The sequence below is a fragment of the Podarcis raffonei genome, chromosome 8 (genome assembly GCF_027172205.1).
Source record: "Podarcis raffonei isolate rPodRaf1 chromosome 8, rPodRaf1.pri, whole genome shotgun sequence".
NCBI lineage: Eukaryota > Metazoa > Chordata > Lepidosauria > Squamata > Lacertidae > Podarcis > Podarcis raffonei.
This window is the reverse complement of record NC_070609.1, coordinates 71,830,993-71,858,788: the sequence shown is the minus strand read 5'-3', so window position 1 is coordinate 71,858,788 and position 27,796 is coordinate 71,830,993. Positions and strand designations below refer to the sequence as shown.

At 44.1% G+C, this 27,796-nt stretch overlaps 1 protein-coding gene across 5 annotated transcripts; it reads right to left on the bottom strand.

Moving 5' to 3' along the window:
- Nucleotides 1-9,225: 9,225 nt before the first annotated feature.
- On the bottom strand, nt 9,226-25,520 carry CCNL2 (cyclin L2). 5 transcript variants are annotated; one of them, XM_053400746.1, is made up of 11 exons: nt 25,116-25,520; nt 20,524-20,598; nt 19,786-19,895; nt 19,013-19,133; nt 16,851-16,915; nt 14,203-14,302; nt 13,683-13,787; nt 13,144-13,285; nt 11,987-12,104; nt 11,417-11,509; nt 9,226-10,600 (listed from the first exon to the last, which is right to left on the bottom strand). In XM_053400746.1, the coding sequence occupies exons 1-11, from the start codon at nt 25,464-25,466 to the stop codon at nt 10,243-10,245; spliced, it is 1,638 nt and encodes a 545-aa protein (XP_053256721.1). In that variant the 5' UTR covers nt 25,467-25,520; the 3' UTR covers nt 9,226-10,242. The 5 variants fall into 5 exon arrangements, with proteins under 5 accessions (XP_053256721.1, XP_053256722.1, XP_053256726.1 ...); XM_053400747.1 differs by lacking the exon at nt 25,116-25,520 and adding an exon at nt 24,442-25,080; XM_053400751.1 differs by lacking the exons at nt 16,851-16,915; nt 19,013-19,133; nt 19,786-19,895; nt 20,524-20,598; nt 25,116-25,520 and adding an exon at nt 15,993-16,092.
- Nucleotides 25,521-27,796: the final 2,276 nt, after the last annotated feature.

Genomic DNA, 27,796 nt, shown 5'->3' with positions numbered 1-27,796 from the left:
CTGCTCCTGCTAACCTAGCTGTTCGAAAGCACGTCAAAGTACAAGTAGATAAATAGGTACCACTCCGGTGGGAAGGTAAACGGTGTTTCCGTGTGCTGCTCTGGTTCTCCAGAAGCGGCTTAGTCATGCTGGGCACATGACCCGGAAGCTGTATGCCGGCTCCCTCGGCCAATAAAGTGAGATGAGCACTGCAACCCCAAAGTGGGCCACGACTGGACCTAATGGTCAGGGATCCCTTTACCTTTACTTTTTGTTCCTGGATCACTGGCCCTAGCCATCAAACTGGCTGGCGGGTGTTTGCCCTGGCTAGTAGCTCCTATCCTTCAATTTCCCTCTGGATTTGCTAGATGACAAAACCCATTTCAAGGAAGCATCTTTTGAGTTGTTCTTAGCAAAACCGAAACCACCAGAGGAGTTTTATCTTCATTGAACATGACTTAAAAAAACAAATACGTGGTGGCATTAAGCAAAAAAAATCAGGTATTTGGCATGCCAGCAGCCTGGTTCAAATCAAAGCATTCACATAACACACCCCAAATCCTACGGTTCAAAGACAAATAATACAGGCTGGATTTCCCTGAGTCACAGCTGGGTAATCTCCTGCATAAACTGTGCCTTTGTTAAGCACTGAAGACAGAAAGAGCAAGAACAAGCCCTGACTACCATCACTACAGAGAGGTCTACCTTGGCCTGGTGGTGGCAGAAGCAACACACACAACAGCTCCCTTCTATCATCACAACAGCATTGTGAAGTAGGCCGGGAAGAGAAATAGTGACCAGCCTCAAATCACCCCATAGAGCAGAGGTGGCAGACCTTTCCCAGTCAGAGGCCATATACCCCCCTGAGCAAGCTTTTGGGGGCCACATGCCAGTGGTGGGCGGGGTCAGAGTCAAAAGTGGGTGGAGCAACTGAGATGAATTTTACCTTTATAGAGTAAGTTAGTTTCTGCACATATCTCCCCCTGTACATTCAAGCGAGCAAGAGGCACGGTCTGAGTTCAAGCAAAGCAAAAACCAATTTTTTTGGGGGGAGGGGGTTGAAACAGGACCAACAAGGGTCAGGTAGCAAGGATTGGAAGGCTGCATTCAGGCCTGAGGCCTGAGGTTCTCCCACTCCTAAAACAGACTTTATGGCTGAGTAGGGATTAGAATCTGGGTGTTGCGTCCAGCTAAGTCAAATTCAGAGTAGTTCCATCAAAATTAATAAACCCAAGTTAGTCTTGGTGGATGTTCTGAAATAAGGGTGTCAGGTGCACTGGGTTACCATGGCAACAGAGCCGAGGTCGAGTGTATGACTTGCCAAGTCATTCACCTTCCCATTGGTTCAGGAATGTAGATATGGGCATAATAGTCTCTAGGTCATTGCTTTCATTATGTCCTGTGGCATGTCCTTTTTGGGGGGGGAAATCATTTTTATTTGATTTTACAAGTGCAAATTAGTTACAATACCATAAGATGAGATTTCTCTGAATCTCAGGACTGAATCCCCTCCATGGGTCCTATTGTCAACATTCCCAACTGCATATTATTTCATAGTCTGTATTTTGTACCTATCCATATTATCCATAATATTTGTTACATTACAAGTGGTATTAAAATCCTGCTAATGTTTTCATCTGCTTACAATGGTCTCCTAAATAAATTATAAACCTTCTCCATTCTTTCTTGAATTGCTTGACTTCTTGGTCTCTGAGCTTCCCAGTCAGTTTTGCCATTTCAGCATAGTCTAACAGCTTAGTTTCCCATTGCTCTTTCTTCTTTCCATCTCTGGGCTAGCAGCATCCATGCTGCTGTTGTCGTGGACTTAAAAAGTCTTTTTCTGTTCCTTTGGGATGTCGGTAATAATAGAAAGGCTTCTGGTTTGTTTTTTTTAATCAAAAGTTATTTTAAACATTTTTTTAAAAAAATCATTATATATCATTTCCCAGAAAGCCTTTATTGCTTTACAATACCACCACATATGATAAAATTGTGGCATATTCTGTTTGCTGCCTGGGTCTGACTCTGAATCTGTGAGAGTCAGGGGAAGAAGCTGGGAGTTTTACATAGCAGCATTAGCTAGCATGGGGATAGTTTTTGAGGATCTATCTATACATATGTCTCTTTAGTTCAAAGACCAGAAGAACTGTCTATAGTAGATTGCAGTGTTTAGCTCCATCTTGTGTCTAGAACCAATAAACATTTTGCTGCTTTGAACTGTGTGGAAGAGTTTTCCTCTTAACCGGGGACTCTGGAAGAAGTCGCTTTGCTGGGAGCAGGAGATCTCTGAACACTTTGCTGGGTCTCCGCATCCTCTGTTCACCCACCGCCATGGTTGTGGTGCGGCGAACTACCAACTGACTTCTGCAAGTCTCCAAAACTAACGTCGAAGGAACTACATCAAGTAGAACTCACGCAGAATACATTCCTGTCACTCTCTAGCCTTTACTTCAAACATTTTATCCACTTACTCCAAGCCCGGGTAGCCTTTGGCCCTCCCAATGTTCATGAACTACAACTCCCATCAGCCCCGGCAAGAGTGGGCAACTTGGGATGGGATGGGAGTTGTAGTTCAGCAACATCTGGAGGGCTGACGGTTCTCCACCACACCAAACAAAACAAAAAAAACCCGGTGTCAATGCTACAGTCAAACGAAACGGGTTAAATGTAGAGTTTCACCAAGCTCCAGCAAAAAGAAAAATGGGAAGCAGGACCCCTCTATCAGCTGTGGAGTCTATAGAGTTGCCAGCAGCTATTCTTTCTTGCAGAGGGCAATAAAGAAATAAACACACGTTTATTACAAAAAAATGTTTTAAGCAGGTGCTGGAAAGAGTATATTGAAGGCTCCTGCGTGGTGTCAATAGGCAAGGAGTTCCATAGTGTATGTTACAAAGCCAATTTCTTACAAGTGCAGAATGAGTATTTAATAATAATAATTTATTTATTATTTATACCCCACCCATCTGGCTGGGTTTTCCCAGCCACTCTGGGTTGCTCCCAACAAAATATTAAAAGCACGATAAAACATCAAACATTGAAAAACTTCCCTAAACAGGGCTGCCTTCAGGTGATTTCTAAAAGTCAGATAGTTGTTTATTTCCTTAACATCTGAAGGGAGGGTGTTCCACAGGGCAGGCGCCACCACCGAGAAGGCCCTCTGCCTGGTTCCCTGTAACCGCACTTCTCACAAGGAGGGAACCATCAGAAGGCCCTTGGTGCTGGATCTCAGTGTCTGGGCTAAACGGTGGGGGTGGAGATGCTCCTTCAGGTATACTGGGCCGAAGCCGTTTAGGGCTTTAAATATCAGCACCAACACTTTGAATTGTGCTCAGAAGCGTACTGGGAGCCAATGTGGCGCCACTTCTGCAGATCGAAGCGTTTGAGTGGGCATGTACGGGGGGGAGGAAGATGACCCTTCAAGTAAACTGGTCCCAAGCTGTTTAGGGCTTTATATACCTTTGATAACACATTGAACTTGGGCCGCCACTGCAGATCTCTTGATCAGAGGTACTATATGCTGAGAGGGTCTCATGCCCGTCAGCAGCCATGACACAGCACTCTGTGCTAGCCGCAGCTTCCGGACTGAGTGCAAGGGAAGCCCCACGCCCAGCGCATTGCGGTAATCCAACCTCGAAATCCACGTTGCCAGAACTACCGCTTGCCACAGGTATGTGACAAAGATTGGGAGCATCTGCTTCGAGATGAGTCACCTTTCTTGTGACACTGTGTTCTGCCAAGCACAATTATGTGGCGAGATTCAAGACCTGATAAAGGTGGAGAAAAATGCCCAACCGCAATAAAGAACAAAACAAAAGGCTATCTAAGGATAACCAAGGCAAAAGAACATAGGGTCTGGATTGGGCACAGCTAGGGGTGGGGAAATCTGTTACTTTCAACTTCCCTCAGTTCCTCATTTTTTCCAATCTTTAGTTCAGCTCTCCAAATTTCCTCATCACTTTGCTTTAAAAAAATAAAATAAAATCCTCCTGACGGTTCATCAGCATTTTAATGCGAATTTCCACTGATAGGCACATTTTTGTATGCATGTTTGCCTCATGTGATGTGGTTTCGTGTGTTATTTTGGCTTACATGTATTTAGATGCATGCTTTACCCTAGCACAAGCATGTTGGCAAACATTACTTGGCCGGAGAATGGCACTGCTAAATTCAGAGCAGGGCAAATCTCAAAGGCTGGCTGGGTTTTGGTTCACGTATCGTTTTAGGAATTGTGCATTAAGTAGGAACTGAATCAAAGTCTTCCCTCACTCATGGACATGGAGAACTTGTGGGCCTCCAGCTCCCATTAGCCCCTGCCAGCACAGCCCTCTTGATGGCGCTGTTGCTACCTGGTTAGGTAGCCTCCTTAGTGGTGGCTCCCCATTTTGTGGAATGTTCTCTGGTGAGGTATATCTGTAGGAGACTCTCCCCATGTTATTTCAGCTCTGAAACCATTTTGTGCAGTTAGAGCTATACAGTTACTAAATGTTTCCTAAGAGAGCAAGTGAACTGTTTTTAAGTGGAAGTATGCACAAGTCTATGTGCTCTTATAGTTCCCAGTGCAGCAGAAAGGATGAACGAAACACGAAGTCGGCCAAGCATCATAACTACACTAAGTCAAGCAGAGAACAAGATATCACACACCACAATTGCCTCATTACGTAAATCATGTCTAGAACACCACCACACACACGTAACTGGCTGTAAAGTAACATAACATTATATGTAATAAAACTGTAATTTAATTGTCATATCAAAAAATGGCAAAGCACAGTTCCTGATGGCAATAACATATCATATTACTATTAACCTTCTATATGTATTTATTGTCGCAAAGCCCAAGGATTGTCAAGTCCAATGATTACAACATACAGTTCCTCTTGGCAATGCCATTTCATACTAATATTTCCCTTCTGCATCGTCCTATGTCTTAAAAGTGTAACAAACGAAACTTCCTTCTGCATCATCCTGTCTTGAGAGTGTAACAAACGGAACTACTTAGTAACAACAAGGCAGTTCTCAGGATACACCCCTGTTTCGCCCACTGGGCTTCTTCAGTGACAAGGTTTCCAGGAAATTTTTCAGTAGGTTTTTTCAGCAGAGAGTAGTCCACAGGAACACAGAAGTTGCCAGTCAGAGACACTCCGTATCAATGACCATTGAAACTAAGCTATATAGGAGCAACCCCTGCAATGGGGCAGGTACATTAGGTGATTAGCTGTAAGGCTGTTTGGCTATTAAAAAAAATACTAAAAAACCTATTTTCAGATATTCTTAATGCTTTTAATTGCAGTGTTTTGCTACATTGTTGTGCGCTGTCATGGTCTCCTTTGGGAGAATGGACAGGGCAGAAATTTGAAAACCAGCCAGTACGATGTGGAAATCGTAGTCCCAAGCAGGATCTAGAACACAATCTCTCAATCTGCTCGCTGGATCATCATCTTGTTTTCTTTGCAGTGATGTTGTGTGCTACTTATAATCCTTTCTCAGGTGGAGATGGCAGGGATCAAATTATAGGATTAGAAACATGTGCAGACGGACATTCCCTCCTGGGACAAGATGTTCTCTCCCCTCCCCACAGCTTGTCCAATCCTTTTCTTATGGGAACCACCAATTCTTGACACACATGTAAAGGCAGATTTTAGGCTCTGGGGGCTTGGGGTTTTATTTTGGCTAAAGCGGCCTAGAGATCCCACAAGTCCTTTTGTTCTCCTGAATCCAGCAGCTCCATCTGCAAGCTGAGGCTCCAGAGACAGGGCTGTTCACAACCAACACACAGCTGCCACCATTAAGGGTGAGCCCTATCAAAGAACCCAGCAATTATGTGGATTCCCTGGTTTGTCCTGAAAGCTTCCGCTTTTTAAAGCACTCCGTGAGCTGGCGCCAACATCCGCTGGGACTGAGCCATAACCTACTATTGTCCCAGAATGTGTGGGGATCAAAAGGGAAGGTTGATTATCGAGTTAGAAATAAAATAAATAGCACACACTAGGACAAGTCTATTCTCATTTCCTGGCCCTCCGAAACCCGGAAGGTCTGCCTGCAAAGAGTGCACCAACGTGATCATTAGCTTAATCTTCACAGGGATGGTCAAGGTTTTCGGGCTAGCGGGTGCCTTTAGGGTGCTGAGAAAGCATCATGGGTGCCAGGCGCAAAACGGCTGCTGGAAGAGAATGACATGAGACAGAAAGAGACAAGATCGTAAGATGGTATGGGCATGTCCGTCCACGGGAAAGGCACCGACCTCAGCTACCACAGTCGCTCACAAAGAGAAGCTCTTTGCATCCCTCTTCCGCTTGGAACAGAAAGGCAGATGGATGTGCAGTCCTGGCAGCCAATGAAAATGTGACCGTGTTCTGACTTTGAGCCTGTGCAAAGAGAAACTCAAGAGCAAAGGCTAACATTGTGGATTTTTAAAGGGATGTTTACAGAGACCTTTTACGGGCACGGTGGTACTGCTCAGATTTGGTTCCCCTTATTCTGGACCTCAGCTTCAAGTACAGGAGAGGGCCGCTCTCAAGTTGTTACAATGCAGATCCCACTGGGATTCAAGCCCAGGTTTTTGGCCCAGCTTGTGGTGGCAAACTGCCAGGATCAATGCCGTTGAAGAAATTTATGGTGCAACTCCCATATTGTGTCCAGTTCTGGAGGGCTCACCTTCTCTCATAGCCACATAGGTAAAGGTAAAGGTACCCCTGACCGTTAGGTCCAGTCGCGGATGACTCTGGGGTTGCGGCGCTCATCTCGCTTTACTGGGAGCTGGCGTGGTGTGGCCAGCATGAATAAGCTGCTTCTGGTGAACCAGAGCAGTACACGGAAACACCGTTTACCTTCCCACCGGAGCGGTACCTATTTATCTACTTGCACTTGGACGTGCTTTCGAACTGCTAGCCACATACCAGGGTTCAAATCCCCACTCCATCATGCAGATCACAGGATTTATGGTTGTGGGGATTAACCGAGGACAGGGTGAACGATGTCTACCACCTTCAGTGCCTTCAATAAAAGGGTGACGTATAAATGCAATAAATAATTCTTGCAAGTCACTTTGGAGTGTACTGCCCTTGACTGACCTGCACCAGCCATGGAATAACATTTTAGAATTTCCACCCTGCCGTTTTGACTTTAGGGTTCAAAACACCTATATAAATATATAATTCCTCCACATGGTGACTGAAACAGCCACTACTACATCCCAGCTTCTCCTTGCCAGGCTCCCTTTCCAATCCGTTCCTTGCAGCACCATCAAGATCCACTGTAGGCAGTTTAGAAGCTCAACAGCGGCCACTAGTGCTCATTCCCTGATCGCTCATCTCAATGCTGTGGTTGTAGAGCAGTTGAAACGCTGCTCCACCTGTTAAGATGGAAACCAGGACCTACCAGTGCCTCACCTGGCAGGTGAACCTGGTTGCTGCCAGCAGCTCTTAACAGTTCTTGCAGTTGCAAACAGAGGGTTGGAGCCAACTAAGTTATTTTTTTAAACAGTACACCCATTCAAATGAATGGACCTAAGTTAGTCATGCCTGTTAATTTGAACGGGTCTAATCTGAAGACGACTAGCGTGGGATTGTAGAACCCAAATATTCCACAGCTATAGCTAGAAACACTTGGGGTTATTTTTAGCCAGGTGTCTCATTTTAAATATACTGTACAAAGAAAGCTATCCATAAAGGACTCTTTGCTAAATATATAGCCTAAGCAATGACTAGCTCAGCTGCCAAATGGGTCAGCATGCATTTCAAGGCAAGCCAGAGCCACAACTTGCCTTCTAAAGCAGGTCAATCAGGTGAGGGCTTCTAGAGTAGGCGAGACTTTTCGTTTTCAGAAATTTCTTAGAGCTTCCATCTTTCAGCAGAACTTTAGGAGGCAGAAGCTAAAGTGGGGGGAATCCCATATTGAAGCAGACTGCCTTAAAATTTCAGAAACCAAAGCCTCACCTATAACTAGAAACCCTCTCCACAAACGTCAGCAAAATGGTAGTTGGAACCAGGAGCAGAATCCACTTCTACTCCGCTGGTGTAAATTTGGGGCCAAGATAAGCCGCCGCTAGCAATCCATAAGGAAAGCTCCCAATACTACTGGCAATGTTACTCACCCACCACTCACTGAGAGGTCCACCTTTCCATGCCTAGGGATTCCTCCCATCTGACCCCACCCATTCTCTTTTACTACCACCCTCCCCAGCATGTGAAATGTGCATGTGGTGTCACCTGCCTTCCATTCCCACCTCCCTTTAAATGCCTTTGGTTTATCCCTCTTAATCCTCAATTTACAAATGCAATAAAGTCAGGCATGGAGAACCTCTTTAGCATCACAGGCTAGATCTTTATCTCCCCTAATGGGCCAATGTTGACAAGTGGGCAGTCCCGCCCCATCACCTGACCTGATGTCAAGATGGAACCTGGACGGCAGTTCCATCAGGCACCTGTCAAAGCTGACATGTGGGAATGGCTCCTTCAGGTGCACTCCTTCAGGGAACCCATTAGCAAAGCAGATCCCAGCAGGATTGAACCCCATCCCTCCAACATCAGCCACTGACAACACTTGGGACAGGTGGGCATGGTTTTGGGAGAAATGGCCCTACCAGCCAAGAATGGCCCACGGGTCAGAGGTTCCGCAATCCTGCTCTTACACAAATGGCATTAACTGTCCTCTAGAACTTTGAATCTCAGGTCAGTATTCAACTCACTTGGTGACCTTAGGCAATCCACTCCCCCCCCCAGCCCCCTGCTTCTCTACACCCCCTTGCTGATTTTGTGGAGTGGGAAACTCAATTTTTGCCTATGCACTCAGACATTGCTACATAAAATAAAAGCAGGCTATAAAAGGAGTAGAGATGTACAGGAAGCCAAGTTCAACACCCCATACAGTGGTACCTCTGGTTACGTACTTAATTCGTTCCTGAGGTCCATTCTTAACCTGAAAGCGTTCTTAACCTGAGGTACCACTTTAGCTAATGGGGCCTCCCGCCACCTCGTGATTTCTGTTCTCATCCTGAGGAAAAGTTCTTAACCCGAGGTACTGCATCCGGGTTAGCAGAGTCTGTAATCTGAAGTGTTTGTAACCAGAGATACCACTGTGCTGCATTCTTCACCTGTCCACCAGTGGAGAAACTCTTATTAACTATTCCTTAGTTAAGAGTTAAGCCCCCTGGGGTTGTGCACAGGCTAAGAACAAAGCCGTCTCGTTTCCAATGCTGATACTAAACAACCATCCTAGGCGAGGACAGAGGCAGAAGGTTTTTAAATATAAAATCAAATACTTTAATGAAAATCTGGGAACAGGAAGACAGCTCAGATATACCACTAAAACGGATATTCCTGCGCTGCATACAATTTCTCTCTTAATATAAACACCTTCTTATAAGCAAGCAACGGGAGGGCAAACTATCAGTTCTTCAAGAGTTTTTAAAGATCCTGAGTAGAGAGTTTATCTAAACCACATAAAACGTTATATTATATGAAAGCATCCGAAGTCCTGAGCTGGTGGCCAGCACCAGGCATTTCACCACGTTTTAAAAAATAGACAACTTCCAACACACTGAATCTAAATACTTTCACATTTCCACAGAGTTCTTTATGCAAAAAGAAAGAAGGGGGTGAGGAGAAGTCTTTAGTTGAGGAATTTAAATTTCTCAATATTCAGTATGCAGGTTACAAAGCCCCCCCCCATTTAATTCAATGCATTTGCACTTTGTGGGTGAAATTCAACAGGTTAAGGCCTTTCTCTGTCCTTACTGTTCCAACACCAGATATATACACACACAAAAAGGCCGCCTAATATAGGCATTGATTCTTATAAAATTTAAAAAAAAATTAACCTTGTGTTCTACAACGCAATCAAGTCCACTGCGAAATAAACGAACAAGGACTGCTGTTAGCACCAAGCAACGCTGTATGGTCTGAGTGTCCAAAATCCTTTGGGGCTGGGAAGGGCAATGTCTGAACACTCTGACCAGCCTCATAAGGCAATTCTCTCCACAGAGTCCAATATTATTTGGAAACAGTCCTGCTTCTGTAGCAGCAAAGAAGCATCGCCTGTCGAACACAGACAGATGATCCAGGAAGAGAGGGAGGCTCTCCCACATTATGAGACTCAAAAGACACCCGCCCCTCCAAAAAAAACCCCAACCATAGTAAATGGGACATGTCACAATTAAGTCCTTCTAACTATCCTTCCTTGCACCAAGCAGGCACCAAGAGTTTTAAGTCTGTGAGCCCCCGGAAGACAGAGCAAGAGCTCGTGTAGTCTGTTCTCTGGTCCTGCTCATCTGCGATGCCGGCTGTGGCCTGGGTGCTCCCTCTCATAGCGGTGGCCTGGCCTCTCATAGGAGTGGGGCCGCTCGGGCCTCTGATCCCTGTAGTAGTGGCTCTTCTTCTTGTACTTCCCAGAGTGGTCCGAGCGTTCTCGCGAGCGGCTCCGGGACCGCGACGAGCTCCTGCTGCGGGATTTCCGCTGCTTGGGAGAGGTGTATTTGTACCCCTTGGCCTTCTTGTAGCTCCTCATCTTGGAGGCTTTGTAGCTCGAGCTGCCATGGTTGAACTGCCGCGGGGGAGAGTCACTTCGGCTCCTCGAGCGGCTGTGGGATTTGGAGCCGCTCGATGGGGAATAGCTCTCACTCTTCCTAGTGGAGGGGACAAGGGGGGAAAGGCTTCAGTTTGCTAGCAAATTTGAGAAAGACACCCCTGTGGCTCCAATCGTGGAACAAGAACACCCCACAGGAACAACAGCATTCCTAGGCACCTATAGATGGGTGCTCCAGGTCCTATCACAGAGCTTTGCTGCAGCTCAGATCAGGCATGTTTTGACATTAATGATGTTGTCATCATCATCAGGTGCAGCAGAAACATGACTGAAGAAATACTGCTTTGGCTCTGGCAACAGTGGGGCTCGGGGAAGAGAGAAGCAGAGTCTCTGGGCTTAATGTGGTTGGCCTGCAGATCACCAAGCAAATGTGCCTATCACCAGACATGTTCCCCATGATTTCAGCAAATGAGGACCAGGTGTTTGCCAAGCTAAGATCTCCCCTCCCTCACAGCTTTTAAATCCATGCTGTTTCAACGTCTCCTTTTATATCTACACTAACGGGTGAAGCAAGCAATGCTATGGTCTTGTATGACCGAATCAAACACATGGTAAACTAGCAGGTCAAGGAAAAGTCTTGGGGAAATCTCTTTCCCCTGTGACATTTAACAGGAATGCTTTTCCCTAAATGCAGAGGTTCTCTTTCTGTGGTGGAATATAGAGCCAAGTGTTGCCGCCTCTGTGAGGACAAGGCCCCCAAATCATCTGAAATGCCAGAGACAGAGTGCTGGCCAATCACTACCACTACATTCACCTGAGACGCTGCTCTAGAGAGGTACGGGGTTGCTCTCTTCCCAGCTTGGGTATTGGTAGAGTTGGAACTCTAGTCCCTTCCAGAGGGCCCTGCAATACATACCTCTGCTTTGGAGATGGTGACCTTGAAGGAGACCTGGAATAACTCTGGTCTCTACTTCCACTCCGACTCCTGCTGTCTCGGCCTTTCTGAACGCTGGAAGGTTAAAGCAAGAGAATTTGATGTCAAAGCAACAAGTGGCCCAGTCAGCCCTTCAACCTAGGTACACATATGCCCAAGGCCAAAAATGAGGACAACCCACTTCTGGGGCAACACTGTCACAATAAGGCTAGGATGAAGTTAACAGAAGCAGGTCACACTTATCTGGACTCAATATGACCTAGAGATGTGATGACCTGGGTTTCCAGAAAGTGTGTCCCAAATCCTTAAAGCTACTTTAGCCTGTGCTAATATCGCCCCAAAGAGGCTCAGAGACCCTTTTTCCCACAACGTAATTTAAGTCAGACAGGAGGCAGTAGCCCTGGAAAGAAGGTTTGACTATGCCAAAGCCACGCCTATAGTCCCTCATGGCCTTATGGAGCAGTGTTACAGACCTGCACTGCTGCAAAAGCATTCAAAGAAATAGATACAGAGGGGGAAAAAAGAGACCAGTTTATCGTGCAAGGCCCTTACCCATTGACGGGACTGTTGGATTTCATCCGTTTCGTCGCTTCCATTTTCCGCTTGGCGTTTTTTACCACCTGCACAGCAAGTGGGGAAGGCTTGGTGCCTTTATTTTCCTTTGGAGACTCTAGAGATGCGTAAGAGGAAAGTCCAGTCAAAACTTAAGGGATGACATGCTTCTATGTACCATCACCCACAATGCACTTTTACAGATAGGGGGTCATATCCAAGTAGGTTCTACTCAGAGTAGACCCACTGAAATGAATGGACCATAGTCAACCATGTCCAGGAAATTCAGTGGGTATATTCAGCGTAGGGCCAGCACTGGAGACAAGCCAGGGCCTTTAGATTACAATGTTCCATGTCCAGAAAAACCCTGGAAAAATTAAAGTCGGGAGTGCTGACACAAATCTGCAAGTTCACCATAATGAGAGCTTTGATCAGAAAGGCTGACAACTACTATCAAGACAACAACAGGTCCTACTTTACTTAGCATGTTAGGGTGCAGCGTACATGCTAAATGGGATACAACTTCAAATGGGATCCTGCATGTGTAATTTACATGTGTGACATTCCATGTGGCTGACAGCTCCTTTAAAACTAGGTTGCCACCACCCATTTGTTTATCATTACTCTGGCCTGGGAAGGCATTTCATTTTGCATGTGCAGAGAACCAGATTTAAATGAGATACCAACCAGATGGAATGCTGTACCGGCTTCCTACATGCCCAGTCATCAATTTCAATTGGGTCACTGTGCTGAAGTGAGGCCTAAAGTCATCCTCTTCCTATAAAAGGCAGCACATGCGAGCAGACATCTAATTTGGTACAATTAAGGCCTAAACCTTAATAAGGATGGGAGGATTCGTCCCATATCTAGAGAAATTAGGCCCGGCCAACACAGAGCAGGTAGGCAGTGCAATGAATGACATGCACAGGTTTAGTTTGGGGGTCTGTTTCTTAATGCTCTACCCTAATAACTCCTTGCAAGGAGAAACCAGCACTGCATATAAAGAACTAGAACTTTCCCAGTGATAAGGTAGTTTTCCATTTGCAAGTAGTTTTGTTTTGAAGGTGGGAGGGCATTCAAAAATGATACTGCACCCATATTCCTGGCTATCCTGAGATAGTGTGAGGAACCACACATACAGGACCAGGGATACCAACCGGTTTTGGGAGCAGGAGAAAATCCCGACACTGTATCCAAATTGGGTGTTCCATCTGGTAAGAGGCCTTTGGCTTGCGCTTTTGCCTCTTCGATGGCAAGCTTTTTCTTCTCTACTCGGCTTTCCAGGATAGCTAGATCAACCTGTGGAAACGGGTGTGTGCTTTAGCAAAATATTGATCTGGCACTTACATAAGAGCATTGCATAGACAGGCTTTCCCCCAAAGGCTTACAATGGAAAACGCGAGGTAAGGCAAAGGAACAAAACACCAGGCACTTTTGTGAGACATGCTACTAGCAAGGTTACCTTCTTTATTAAGCAATATTACTATTATTATATGCAGAATTTGGGCTGCAACACAAATCCCAAATCTGTGTGGCAGGGAGGATGGAACAAAATTCTCGAGGTACTCAAGATGAAAAAAAGAAATTTAGATTCTAATCAACAGAACTTTGAAAATATGTGCCCTGAAGTCTTAAAAACACGCCAGTGTGCTTTCCCACCCTGTTTGAAAAATTCAAAAGAATAAGCAGGACCAACCTTTTTACGTGTGTATAATTGCAAAATTTTCGTGCATATCTCCTGGATTTCCTCTTCCGTAGCTCCAAACAGCAGGAACCAGTGAGGGCGGTTTGGAAGCGGAATCTGTGAGCAAGACACCGTTCACCATTAGTCACCAAAAAACCCCAACCCATTCAAAATCACTCTAAGGATCACTTCACCTTTCAGACAATAATCACTCTCTTAGCCTTTTACTGTTTATAACCAAGGAGATGGGTGGTTGTGAAGGAGTTAAGTGGTGTGATTTACATCAAGGATACCTTTCTCCTTAGGTCTGAGCTCCCACTTTCCTTCTGTGTATGAAGGAGGGTACTGACTTGGGAAAGGGGGAAATGTCTATGTAAGTCACCATTTCCCTTCTGCACATGAGAGCAAAAATAAAAAGGCAGCCACTATTAAATCCTCCAGATTTGTTCATTAAACACACTCATTGCGGCAGTAAAAACTCCACAAGGAAAACAAGAGCATCTTATATAGCATGAGTCAGGTTAACACCAACCTCCAGGGTCCTAGCAGCAAGGTAGATGCAGGCGCAAGCGATGCTCTCGGGGTGGAACCTTACAAAGACATCTGTCCGCAGACTGTCATTCATGTAGTTCCTGAGAAGACAAAAAGGAGGGGGGAAAGTTGCAGAAGTCTGCTGAAATCCCCTGCTTTGGCTATGCTGTTTTAAAGGCACACTGTAGCTAGCTGTCTAGGGCATTCTACAGCTGTTTGAATCCTAGATAATCCTGTGAAACCTGACAAGAAGTTGGAGTGCACAGATTTGACAGGGAAGGACAACTGCCAAGTATTTATTAACTGGATGTTGGCATTTTATGAAAGAGAACCAATTTTAACTTCACTTTTCTCCCTGCTATGAGCTACTGGCCTGTTCTCATGCAAAACAACATCAAAAATTCATTTTATTTTACGGTAGGCACAACTTTTGAAGCATAATTTGAAGAATTCTGTCAAAATCTACGTTTTATCCCGTCACGCAGAGCGACATGCAAACTTGAAAACGGACAGTCTGAAGTCACAGGTCCGGCTAGAAGTTCTTTGTCGAAGGAACGGGGCTTTTCCCAAGCATTCAGAATCTTCTGTTGCAATCTTCTTTTGGAGTGACCAGTCTCCACTCAGGAAAGTATCCGACACACAAATCGCTTTTAGAGAGAGCAAGAGAGCGCCACAGATATTCAGTCCAGGTGTCTGGTATTGTCACTGCTGAAGGACCAAAGTTCTTCAATGGGTTGTCATTGGGCCGCTTCCAGACTGCCCCACTGTAACAAGGTTTCTCAACACAAATGTTCACAGAATGAGGCAACTGTAAAAAATATTGCACTGTAAAAATATTGCACAAAGCCCAGCCAGAACATTTCACGCATTTCTGTGACCTTAAAATGAAAATCTGAAGGATAATTCCTTACAACACACCAAAATGCACAGTGGACAAAACCCAGAACAAAGTTTAAACAGTTGTAAAATGGAATGGGCCTATGGTTTGTGCCTGTCATAAAGGTGCAAATTAATATGTGACCAATGTCACTATACCAAATCAGGCTATGCACATAATTCCTACACAATTTGTTCAAAACCAAAGCAGCTGAAGAATATGGGGACTCTGGGTTTGGGTAGCAATGATTTTCAGTCTTCAGTTAGCAGGTTTTGAAAAAATACTATGGTTAACTGGATCCAAAATGTTTTCATTGCCATTTAGACTAACCCAGATGAGCTGGGATTTTGAAGAGTAGGCCAGCCCTTTAAAGGCTTACATCGTTCTTTAAAAGTGTTTCAGGGACCTTGAAAGTCCTATTTTAGGTGCAACCAAAGGGACTGCCTGGGTGGTCCTGTATATATTTCCCCACACTGAACTGCAGTTTCTCACAATATAATCCAAGTTCCAAAAGCATTTGTTATGATGCATGGAGGAAGAAACCCGCTGCAGAAATACATCCGAAGTTTTACTGGATATACATCAGTAGATATGTGCAGGACCCCAAAACACACAGTTTAAAAAGTACAACAGAAAAAATCTGAGGTGCTATGAAGTAACATATCTTCTTATTGCAATGCTTATGCTTTCAAGTAAGAATTAAGTTTTTAAAAACCCAACCCCACAAAGATTTTAAACCCAAGTTTAATAAAAGTCTGTGGGTTTTTTAAAGGACATAAAATGGGAACAAAGCATCCTGACAGTAACACAGACTTATCTGAAAAATGCACAAATAAAATTTAACAAGTTAAAAAAAGAAAAGAATCACAAGCAGCAGTCGGCCAGTTTTAACTCGACTTGTGTACGCATACCACCTGTCTAGAGCCAGCCTTCTCTCTGTGGAGCCTGCTTGGGTTTGACTGAAGACGGCAGTTATCCCTGCACCATAGCGCTTGGGCAGCAGAGGAGAAGTCTTAGTCACTTACCCTCAGAGGCTACCCTTTGATCAAAAGAGTACAGAAAAGAAGAGTCAAAAGAGGTTCTCTTTCAAAACAGCCAGACAATTTTAGTTAGTAGAAACACAAACTTTGCTTTCAGGTCAATTTTTACATCATGTCAGTTTTCACAGGTTACCATTTGTCAATGTATGCTTTCTTGGGAGCATGCCCGGGGGGAAGGGGGATATTTAATATAAACCCATACCAAGAAAGCGGCAGATAGACTACATATGGATACAATATATTGCATAAACAATGTCAAGAAGCTGAAAACTGTATGAGGAGGGTTGTTTTTACAATAATTTTCAAGTAAAATGATGGCATGGCAGAAGCGACCACCTCCCCACACTAGGAATGAAGGGGGTATATCTATGGTTAACACCTTATTCAGAGGCAGCATACTTCTGAATGACACATGCTGTTGGGCAAACAGGGGAGGGCGGGTGCCTTCACGCCCTGCTCCTGAGCAGTAACTTGAATGGGCAGGAGTAAAAGGAAGAAAGAGCAAAGGGTGCATTTGTGAGGGTGTAAAGCTCTCTTACCATTTTAGACAGTGTCTGAATCTTTAACAAAGAGGCCCGTCAACTTGGGGTGATAGAAGCAGCATTCCAGGCTAAGACTGGAACCATACTCATGCCACGAACATGAGTGGAGGAGAAAAGTACTGACCCCACACATGACATATTTTTGCCACTGCCCCGCTGGCCTCAATAAAAACAAGAAACATCAACTTACCATGAGGTCTGGACCAGGTGTTGGTTACGTTCACATTCTAATACCTGAAGGTACATAACGATTATCTGGAAGATACGGGTGATTGAGTTATACAGGTGATCCAAGTGGTGGAAAGAGGTTTTCATCTAGACAGAGGAGGGTACCCATGCAATGCAGGTTATTCTACTCTGGATCAATGGCCTGATAAGACTCCACAGTGTGTATAAAATGTTAAGAATATGTTTTAGGGTGTCAGAGAAGTGGTACTCTTGAGAGTATGTGTGCAGGAAAGCTTCTTTCCTCTGCACTGAAGTCTGCAGACACTGTCCCAAATGTATAATTTTAATCTGCTCACAAGTATCTCTTATTTTACCCCAATATTATTTGGCAGCTTTCCTTCTTCAGTGCTTGCTTCAAAGATATAGGACTAACAAAGAGGGAAATGGTGGAAGCACTTCTATACAAAGATTTGTTGCAATGAATTAGTACCACAGGTCAGATTTTGGGGGGGAGGTAGAGAGAAGAGTATATGATCTGCTGAATCAAGACCCAGAACCACAAGTTTTCATTTTTTCAAAAATGGAAAACACAAGAAGTACCAACGAAAGAAGAGAGGCAGATGAAAATGATGGACTCTGGAACTGGCAAAGCTAAAGGAAAAATCCGAAACCAGCATGATCAAGTATTCCAAAAAGACTGGAGTACATTTACAGGATATTTAAAAGATTAATTGTAAGCAATTAACATCACTAGCAGCGTTGTCTGAAGACTTGTAATGAGAAATTTTCTCCCATTCTATATTTATTTAAATTTTGAGTTTTTGGGGTAAGGAATTTATTACAATTGGAAAATGTACAAAATGCAATAATATAAAGGTTAATTATCAAACCCACAAGGCGGGAGGGAAGGAAGTCGAAGGGCTCTAAAGAGCCAGAGACATAAAGTGCATAATAATGGTGTGATTGTATATTAAATGGAAAACTAAGAAAAATATTTTTTTTAAAAAAAGGCCCAGAACCACCAGGATGTTCCAACAAATGAAGGCAAAGAGATTATAAAGGATGGTGCAGATCTGAGGACTGAAAAAGTCAGAGAAGATGGGAGCCTGCACTACTGGGTTATCATAAGCTTCCACTCATGGTAACCCCACCTACTACTGAAGGGTTCACATTTCCACAGCTGACAGGTATCAAACCAAATTTAATTAACCTTAGAAAATGCTACAATGTATCTTGCCCATTTTTTAATCCTGCCATTCCTTTACAGGGCAGAATTCAATCTTACAATCAAGACTTACAATCTTGCTATGTCAGGTTTTGTAGCATGCCCTGTCCAAGACGATCCAGCAAACCTAAGACATCATCTGGGCTTTAACCTCTTGAGCGTTCTGGGGGAGCCAGCCATGAGTGGCTAATGCTGAAGTAATGATGTAAGTGGCATAGCTAGAACATGAGCACCAAGGGCAGCTGAGGTAGAGAAGGGGATTGTGCCATGCCTGAATGGAACAAAGGAGGCCTGTAAGCTTCAGTTGGGCACAGAATTGGGTCCACACACCTGACTACCTCTCCAGCACTGCCTGCTTATTGGCAGTTAATTAGACATAAAACTCAAGAGATGCTAGAGTAGTGCCACCTATTAAGTGGGATGTTGTAAGTGACGTACCAGCCATGACTGCACAATTGGGACAAAATAAATTGAAAACGGCCAACGAAAACTGTCTCCCTGCTTCTTTAAAGTGATAGAACATGTCTCAATTATTTTCAGGGCAAAAAGTAAGCCAAACAGTAAAGCATACAAAGTGGGAGGAACAGAAGCAGCCACCAGTCCTAAGTAGGAACATCTTAGCAACACAAATGTAGTTCTGCACTGTGCCACTTGTAGGGCTGACCCGCCAAAGTCTTATCCACACTACCCAACAGATACACAATGGTGCTGTTACCTGCTTGCATAAGAATAAGCTGCTTTCATGCCAATGACTTTGAATGGAGAACTCAAGCTAAGTCTAGGCAGCACCTAATACCTGAAGCAACCAGTCTTCATTCACCAAATGAGACAGGATCAACTAGCAGGCAATTCTTGAAATGAGAAACAGAGACTGCCAATGGTTTGGCTACATTAAGAACAGGCTAATTTCTTATCCACTGCTCAAAAGGCAAACTTAAAAATACAAAAGAAATACAAACCTTGTGGGGATGTTTCACGTGTACGCAAAATCCCAACTCCTTCAGAACTCTCCTCTCAGCCTTTATAATTTGGTTCTTCAAGTTAACATACTCTTGATCCAGTATCAAAGGTACAGGCTTCCTGGGATTTTTTTTAGGGGGGGGGGAAATAGAAAAAAAAATCAGTTTAAATCCCTCCTACAAAAGTAGAGCAACAGTGGACATACCTCAGCGGAATAACACAACTTTGGTGTCTCGTGGGAACAGCATGAGAAGATTAAATTTTGACCAAGTTATCCAAGGAACTGGAGAATTGACTGTGGAGACTTTCAAGTCTGTAACTGTCTAGGCAACACTGGCACTGGTCGCCTTTTTGAACCCCAAACTTCCCTCTGGAACAGCCGACTCGTAGGAGGCGTGCAAACTTACTCCAAAAATGACCCCTCTCAAGAAGAAACTACCAAAATCTCAGAGAAGAAGCACCCACCTAAGCAATCTTTCAACCCTTTGAAGTTACAATTTGAAATTGTAAAATTTCACCCAGACACCGCCACTAGTTGAGGATGCAACGAGGGCTGGAAAAGTTGGAACTCACTGAAACTTTATTTCCAATTAGGTTTTTTGGGGGAAGGCGGGGTTCAGGGACATTCTTTGGGGTTGCATGAAATCCTCTGGAGTTTTGGGCAGGGGATAATGCAAGTCACAAATGGCCCTTGAGTAATTGCCACGATCCCTGGAAACAGATACTGTGTGTACTGTGTGAAGGCACACAGTTGGAGTAACAGTTGACTTACTTTTTCTCTCTCAGATACCGAAGTCTGTGGAACACATTAATGACATCTCTTATCCGCCTTGGGGCTTCTTCAATTTTCGATGCCAAGTGAACACAGGCCATCGACACATGCTGTAAATGAATATGGAACATAGCTAAGTTTTATTCTGATCTCTTACTATCCCCAACAGTTGAAGGAGCAATAACATGCAGAATATGGCCACCAGACTAGTGTAAGCATCTTGTACAAGGAGCTTCACCATGCATTTATGGGCACATTGAGAAAGGGATATGCATTATCTTTGAAAGCCCTGAACAGCTTGGGACCAGGGTGCTTGAAAGACCATCAGTTCAGATTTGACCTTATCAGGGAAGCTCCTTCAGAGAGCTTCTTTTCTATGGCTGAGTCCCAACTGTGGAACTCCCCTCTAAAGGAGAGACCACAAATAGATTTCTGGAACTTTTTGCCTCAAATGCAAACTATGGCAGAAAACCATTTTTAAAAAAGTTTTCTAGAATCTAAGGATTAAGAATCACTATGTTACAGAGATGGCAGAATAGCTTGCAGAATACATTTCAGTGACTAACACTTCAGCACACTTGCTTGGAATAGGTACAGCTGAGATCAATAGGAATTATTTGCAAATCAGTGTGCTAACACTGGGCTAACATGCAGGAAGCTCAGCAAACTAGTTTACCATGCTTAATCAATAAAATCAAATTGATACCAATTATTAATTGAATAGAACAAAGCCCATACCTCCATGGAATGCTTCACAAATGATTTTGTATAAAAGAAACGCTGGAATAACACCTGCCCCGTAGCCATGGCAACCTAAGAAAGAAAAGTGAGACTCCATATTAATATGACAGTAAATACAGTGGTACCTCTGGATGCAAACGGGATCCGTTCCAGAGCCCCGTTTGTATCCTGAGTAGAACACAACCCGTGACTGCGTGCGTCGCGATTCGTCGCTTCCGCACATGCACGCAACGTCATTTTGCGCGTCTGTGCATGCGCAAGCAGCGAAACCCGGAAGTAACATGTTCCGTTACTTTCGGGTCGCCGCAGAGCGTAACCTGAAAACGCTCAAGCTGAAGCATATTTAACCCGAGGTATGACTGTAGAGATGTTGGAAGGAATGCTAACAGACCACAACTGATTCGGCACCTATAAGACCACTATAAATGATTTAAGCCCTGACCAATTACAAGCCATGGATATTTAAGAACTGTTGACTATATAGTTGGGGAGAGACATTTATTTCCTTTTATCCCCATACCTTACTTACTTTCTTAGCTCTGCACTAATGCAGCAGTCTGCTAAGGTGTTTTAGGAAATCTTTCCTATTCAACATTGCAATATTAATCATACCTACTCCGTAGTAAGTCCAGCTAAATTTAATATGGCTTACTCCCAGGTAAGTGGGTTAGGATTGTAGCCCAATACTCCTGCATGGATCCAGAATCCTAGTCACACAGTATAGCTTCTATGTGTGTGACTGCCCTAGTACTGTGAAGACAAACACTTGCTAGAGGAAAGAAACCGTCACTGAAGACTCTCAAAAGATAACCTTCCTCCTCCACAGATAATGTTTACACCATTTCTATCTTGCTCTTCATCAATTTCATGATACCAGAGTGAATTACAATAAAACAGAAACAGTAACATAATTAAAAAGGGGTGGAGTGAACTCAAAAGAACTTCTCAGTGCTCTGTCAATTGTACGATGGGAAGGTGGGAGTCACAAGTATTTTTAGGTACAAAACTAGCCAAATTGTAACCATCCTCATCCAATGACTCTAACTTGGCTAGTGAGTTTGAAACATTTGCTTGGTGTTAATACAGGTCTTCAGACCATACAAAGTTTACCCGCCCACAATGCTTTGCTCATCTAAGCTTCCCCCCCAGAGATCCAGCTGTTAAAATTTAAGAGCTAAATGAAAGAGATCGTAGTTCCTCCTCAAAACTAGGCAACACAGTCCTTTCAAAAGCCAATCAATGAGCACAAAACATTTGATCAGAGGCAGTCCGGAAGGAGAAACCAAGAACAGATTCCCCTAAAAACATGAGAACAAAAACAAGTCGCTAGATACAAGGCAAGATGAATCAGCCACAGTGAACTCGTCACAGTTTCAGCATCAGAGAAATGTTACCAAAAACTCTTCTAGTTTGAACAGAAAAAAACACCACCACATCCTCCTCAAAAGGGTGGTAACCAGCAGGCTTGCCGGAATGTCTTGGCAAACATACAAGACTAGCAAGGGAGGGGATAGCGTCATTTCCGGGCAAGACCTGTTACATCACTCATTTCCTGGAATAGAACTACGGGCTTGCGAACCTCCTCCATTAAGCAGGGTTTTCCCCTCTCTGCCTTCCTCCTTTTCTTGGGACACTGAAATCCCCATGCCAGGGTGGGAAGGGGTCCTTATCAGAATCTTTAAGATCTACTCATCCTTGGCAGCCTAGGGTCCTCAGTTCTAGGGCTCAACTGTCCCAGAGGAAGAACGACACCCCCTGTCCAGTGCTAGTGAGGGAAACTGAACAAAGCAGCAAATCCAATCAACCACCTTTCTCCTATTCTCCAAACATTTACATCCAAAACATGGGAGTTCTAGTCAGCAGGCTTTCCTTTATCAAGACCAGGTCAGACAGTCTCAAACAGTGCTTCTCCAAGTTGCTTTCCTTGCTTTTGGAAAAGACCACCAACTCTTCTTTTCCCTTAAAATACAGCAGCTTCTTAGGAACCCTCCCAACTGAAGCCCCAGCATAAAGCACAATTATAACAGTACATTATCTCTACTGCATCTATGTATTATATAGCTTATATAAAAAAGTACACAAACATATTACACACATAATGCTAACTTGTTTTCTCCAGAAAGCCATCAAACTACTCTTCCAAAATGGTTTCTGCTTGGGGAAATGTGTGTTATAACCCCTGCCCCAACAACACAATTCTACCACCTCTCAGCAAGCTTTTAAAAAGGCCCTATGTTCAATTTTTAATGTAAATCCTACCTCATTACACAAACACACACTCCTCCCTATAGAACGCTTTTCCTTTAAGAACATCCTGCCCCAATCCCAGATCAAAGCATCAGTCAGTCCATGTCTTACAGCATTATCCTCCCAACAATATCTGTCTAGTTTATAGTGAAAACCATTATTTGTAAATTGGCATCCAGCTCTTAGTATCCAGTTATACTGCCTCTGGGCATAGAGGTTCCACTAAGCTATCAGTGCCAAGAACTAACGACAGACCTGCACACCATGTATCTATCCAAATCCTTACCCCCCAGCAAAAAAAATCTAGGTGTGCCTTGCTTTGCCAGCCCAATGGTTCATTTAGTCTAATGTTCTGTTTGACACAGCAGTCAACCAGCTGCCCATGAATTCCTCCTGTTCATGAATCCAGCCTTCATAATTTTATTTAATCCATTACAGGAAACAGTCTGTATCTGACCAAAGATCCAACTAGTTTGGTAGCCAGTTTCCAACTGTGACCTATCAAATACTTCCAGAAACTACATAAGCAAGGGAGAGCAAGAGTCCTCTCCCCTGGGGGCTCCACTTTGCTCTGGATGCAAAAGCCCCACTTTTGCTTCCATGACTTGGATACCACCCACGAACCTGAGAGTTTGGATGCAGACATCATGACTACCAGGCAAATTCATGAAGGTTGCTTAATGCTATAAAATAACTTGTTAAATTACAACAGACTTATCCTCAAAAAGTCAAAAATTGCCTTGATGAATCAAGCCAGAGGTCCTATTAAATCCACTCTCCTCCTTGAATAAGTCACACTCAGAAAAGGGTGTGTGTGATGGTGTACTATTCCAGTCCAGAATGGACAGAACAACCTGGTATTGACTATTTTCTTTGATGAATTCAACACCAATGTTAACAACATTGTATTGTAACACCTTAAATGGTAAATATTGGATCCAGATGAAATTAGTTGTGCTTAGGTTCCAACTGATTTCAATGGGAACTAAGTTCTGGATCTAACTCCAGAAGTTCTAGGAGAATACTTTTTCTAGTCTTCTGAAGTGTCACAGGTCTCTGTTGCTTTTGCTGCAACAGATTAACAAGGCTACCCCTCTCAAAAAAGCTCATTCTGTTGCCAGGTACATCCAGAGGATCAGAGGAAAGCGGAGGTCCCCAGAAAGAGAAGTGGGGTGGGGAATAAAAACAGAGAAGCTTGAACTTTATTGCTCTCTATAATAGGCTTCTCCACTTTTTACTGGGTATGTATTAATATATTTAGACACACTGGAGAGTCATGCTTTTTAATCATATATATAGATATATAGCATGGTAGCACTTTTATTGTAAAATAAACTAGTTGCAATAATTAGCTAAAAGAGATCCAGTGTGGTGGTATAGTGTGGCTGGACTATTAAACTTGGACCAGGCCAGAAAGACCCAGGCTCTAATTTCCATTCAATGAAATCACTGAGTGACCTTGGGCCAGAAACTTTCTAACCTACCTCATTTTACTGCTGTAAGGAGGCAGGATAGAAATATAGTGATTCTTTATCTAAAGCTGTCTGTATCTTCCCAGGAAGAACGGAACGTTTTCACAGCTGTATAAAAACATACTACTAACAACGACCCAGGCTTTGAGAACACAGAGCTAGGCAATATCTATACTACTACTATCTAAAAACTCACCAAATAACACTGCAGCTTTTCAGTTTGCCAGAACACTTTCCATCAGGTGAGATGGTATAAAAAGCAGGAGCTTCGGGGAGGGGGCAGAAAATGAATAAAGAAAGGAGGGCCGGGATGGGACAGCACCTAGAGTTTCATTACAGAAGGAAAAAAGAATTCCCCCTCCACAATTCTTGTACACTTTTCCAACTTATGAAGACGCTAAAGAAAATGGCTTACTTTTTATCATATAAATGCATACATATGTACAAAAGCCACAGTACATTACCTTTACCTGCAATTCTCTTACACTGACTTCTGGATCGACTTGTGAAGCTACCTGAATGACTCAAAGGCAAGATACATATTTTTTTTTGTATGAACTAAATACGAACTAAGTTATAAAAATAAAAGCGCTGGATCCTGAAGCCTCGATGTCTAGATTCAGATAGGACAAAAAACAACACCACGACAGATGCACGCTCAGAATCTGTAACAGGCTCTTTTCCAACCGTCTTCCAGAACCTTCCAACTGCCCTCAACCGCCCAACGAAGCCCCCTCCCGGTTCTCTCTGACCTTTTCTCTCCTTTTTCTTCCCCGTCCCTCCTTAATCCCATTTCAAGGCCTCCCTTCCAGAGGCGAGTGCGGCCTAGGCCTTAGGTTTAGGCCTAGCGCTCGCTCGCTCCTTCCGCACCTGAGGAAGCCGCAACAGGATCCCGGCGGCCTGGATGAGCTCACAGCCGGTGACTCGGAGCTGAGCCTCGGTCTCGGCGTCCAGGCCGCTGCTCATGGAAGGCGTGAAGCGGAGGGCGTCGGCCGACAGAAGGCAGTTTTCCAGCGTGATGAGGACCCCCGAGTATAGCCGGTCGCCGATGCGGACCGCGCCGGGGGGCGGAGGGAGAGCCGGAGGAGGAAGGGCTGGCGGGCAGTAGCCGCCGGAGGACGACGACGAGGACGCCGACGACGCCACCGCTGAGCCGGCGAGTCCGGGCCCTACCGTCGCCAGCGCCGCTGCTCCTCCCGCGGCCGCCATTATCGCCGCCATCTTGTCTCGACGTCGCTCCCCTCAGACTGACTCACTTCGCCTCCGCCTCCAAACCCCCGTCCGCCCCTACGTCACGCGCAAACCTTTTGTCTCCCCACCTCCTCCTCCTCATTGGCCAGCCGCAAAGACGCGCGTCCTCCTATTGGGCGAAAGCGCCGGCTTTTTCCGTTGTGACGCAACGGTTGGGAATTCAACCGTCTCAGAACGAGGCGGGAGAAGGTACGTTGGGGAGATGGAAGAAAGGCAAAGTTTTCCCGGCATGCGCTACGCGCACTCTCTGGCACGGCTGGCTCACGTTGGGTTGTACCACTTCAGAGTGAAGGGGGGGAAGATTTAAATAATTACGGTTTTTATCCTCTTCTTAATTTTTTTTTTTTAAAAACCCTCCGATAGAAAACCTCCATGTCAGGAAAAAACCCTGGCACTTACTTTTAAAAAACACAGGTGAGATGCCACCTCGTACTTTGAAGTGGTACAGTCCATGTTACGTCAGGTGAGAGAACAGGGCCCAAAATGCTCCCTTGCCTCAGTTGCGTCAATGCCTGAATCGACCACTCTCGACTCGAGCTAAAAACAAAGGAAGCTTCGGGTTGTACCCAACTAAGTGTTATTCGATGTAGACCTACTGAAATTGGTGCGCCTAAATCAATCATGACCATTATCTTCAATGGTTCTGCTCTGAAGAGGACTCTTTGCCACAACACTGGTTTTCCTGCCCGGTCCTCAAATTTGTTTTAACACAGAAATTGAACCTGTTTCCAACTTCGAAAGAGGGACCAAAGATCCCCTTCGTTTTCAATTTGGGAGGAAATCCTACCAACAGGAGTGGGACTTCTTGGAGCGCATGCCTTTAAAAGCTGCACTCTTAAAATACTCCCTATTAGTAAGGTTGCAATCCTATACACATTTAAGGGCAAGCCCCTACTCAGCACTGGATTTATTTATGGTGGTGTGGGCAATTCCCCCCCTCCCCAGATGCTGAGCCCATGGGGAGCATCATCATCATAAATAATAGTAAAACCAGTAGTTATACTGATAATGTGATAGGAATTTTATGGTCTTAGATATATGGCAATGTTCATAACTGCACATACATAGATCAACACAGGAAGGCCAACCTGGAACCATTTTGATTCCTAAACTGACCAAATGTTTTCTCTGCAAGGTCAAACTGGAAAAGTCTCCCCATTGTCTCTTTCCTCACAAATCCTGTCTTAAGGACACATTTAAGATATGAATAAGGTGTGAGCCTGTGACCTGGCCCAGGAAATAAGTATTTTACCACTACAAAAGAATGGCCAGGCTCCCCAGGAAATCCAATCAAGTAACCTGCCAAACAGGAGATAAACAAGGACAAGAGAAAAACAACATTTAAATTTCTGTGATTTAGGTGGGATGTATCTGAGGGGTGGTCTTAGGTTACACCCCTTCTGTGATGAATGCATAATGTTTCTGGGGGTGGTCTGATCTAGAGGATGGGAATTTCAAAAGTCTTTATAAGCCCTTGCACAGCATTTTTGGGGGTCCTCTTCCTCTCCTGCGTGTGAGGGGAGTACCCTGTTGCAACAGATCAATAAAGATCAAGCTTACTAGCTGCTTTGCTTCTCAATATAGGGAACCTATGTAAGGACTCTATATGGGCTCTTGGATACCCCATAAGGGAAAAGGGCATATTTTTTATTTACAACAGAACCTACTGAGAAGGCCCATTTTAAAAAACCAACTGACCTAGTTCCTACCAAAGAGCAATGGCAAACTAAACTGTCAGATTGCGCCAAAATGGCAAAACTGACTGGAAAGCTCAGGAACCAAGAAGACAAAAACTTCCAGAAAGAATGAGAAAAATTTATAATTTTAGGAGACTGCTGTAAGCAGTTGAAAACATTAGCAGGATTTTAATCTCACTTGTAATGTAACAAATACTATGAATGATATGGATAGATATAAAATATAGATTATAATATGCAGTTGAAAACGCCAACATTAGGACCTGCAGAGATGGAGGGAGGTCTTGCGATTCAGAGAAATCTCTGTATGGAAATGTATTTGGTTTTGTTATAAATTTATATTTGTAAAATCAAATAACAATGATTTTTTAAACAAACAAACAGAAGGAATTATTGTGAAAATAAGAAATAATTAGTGGGGATGCCAAATATTGCCCTTGCTCAGGGTGCCATATTACCAAAGTCTGCCCACCCCTGTCTTTGAACTCAATGTAGGAAAAATATTACTTCCAAGGACAAGGGGAGTAAGGATTGCTGCACTCTTATCCACTGAGTAGTGTTATGAGAAAAAACCTTCTCCTTTTCCCTTATGGGGTACCCAAG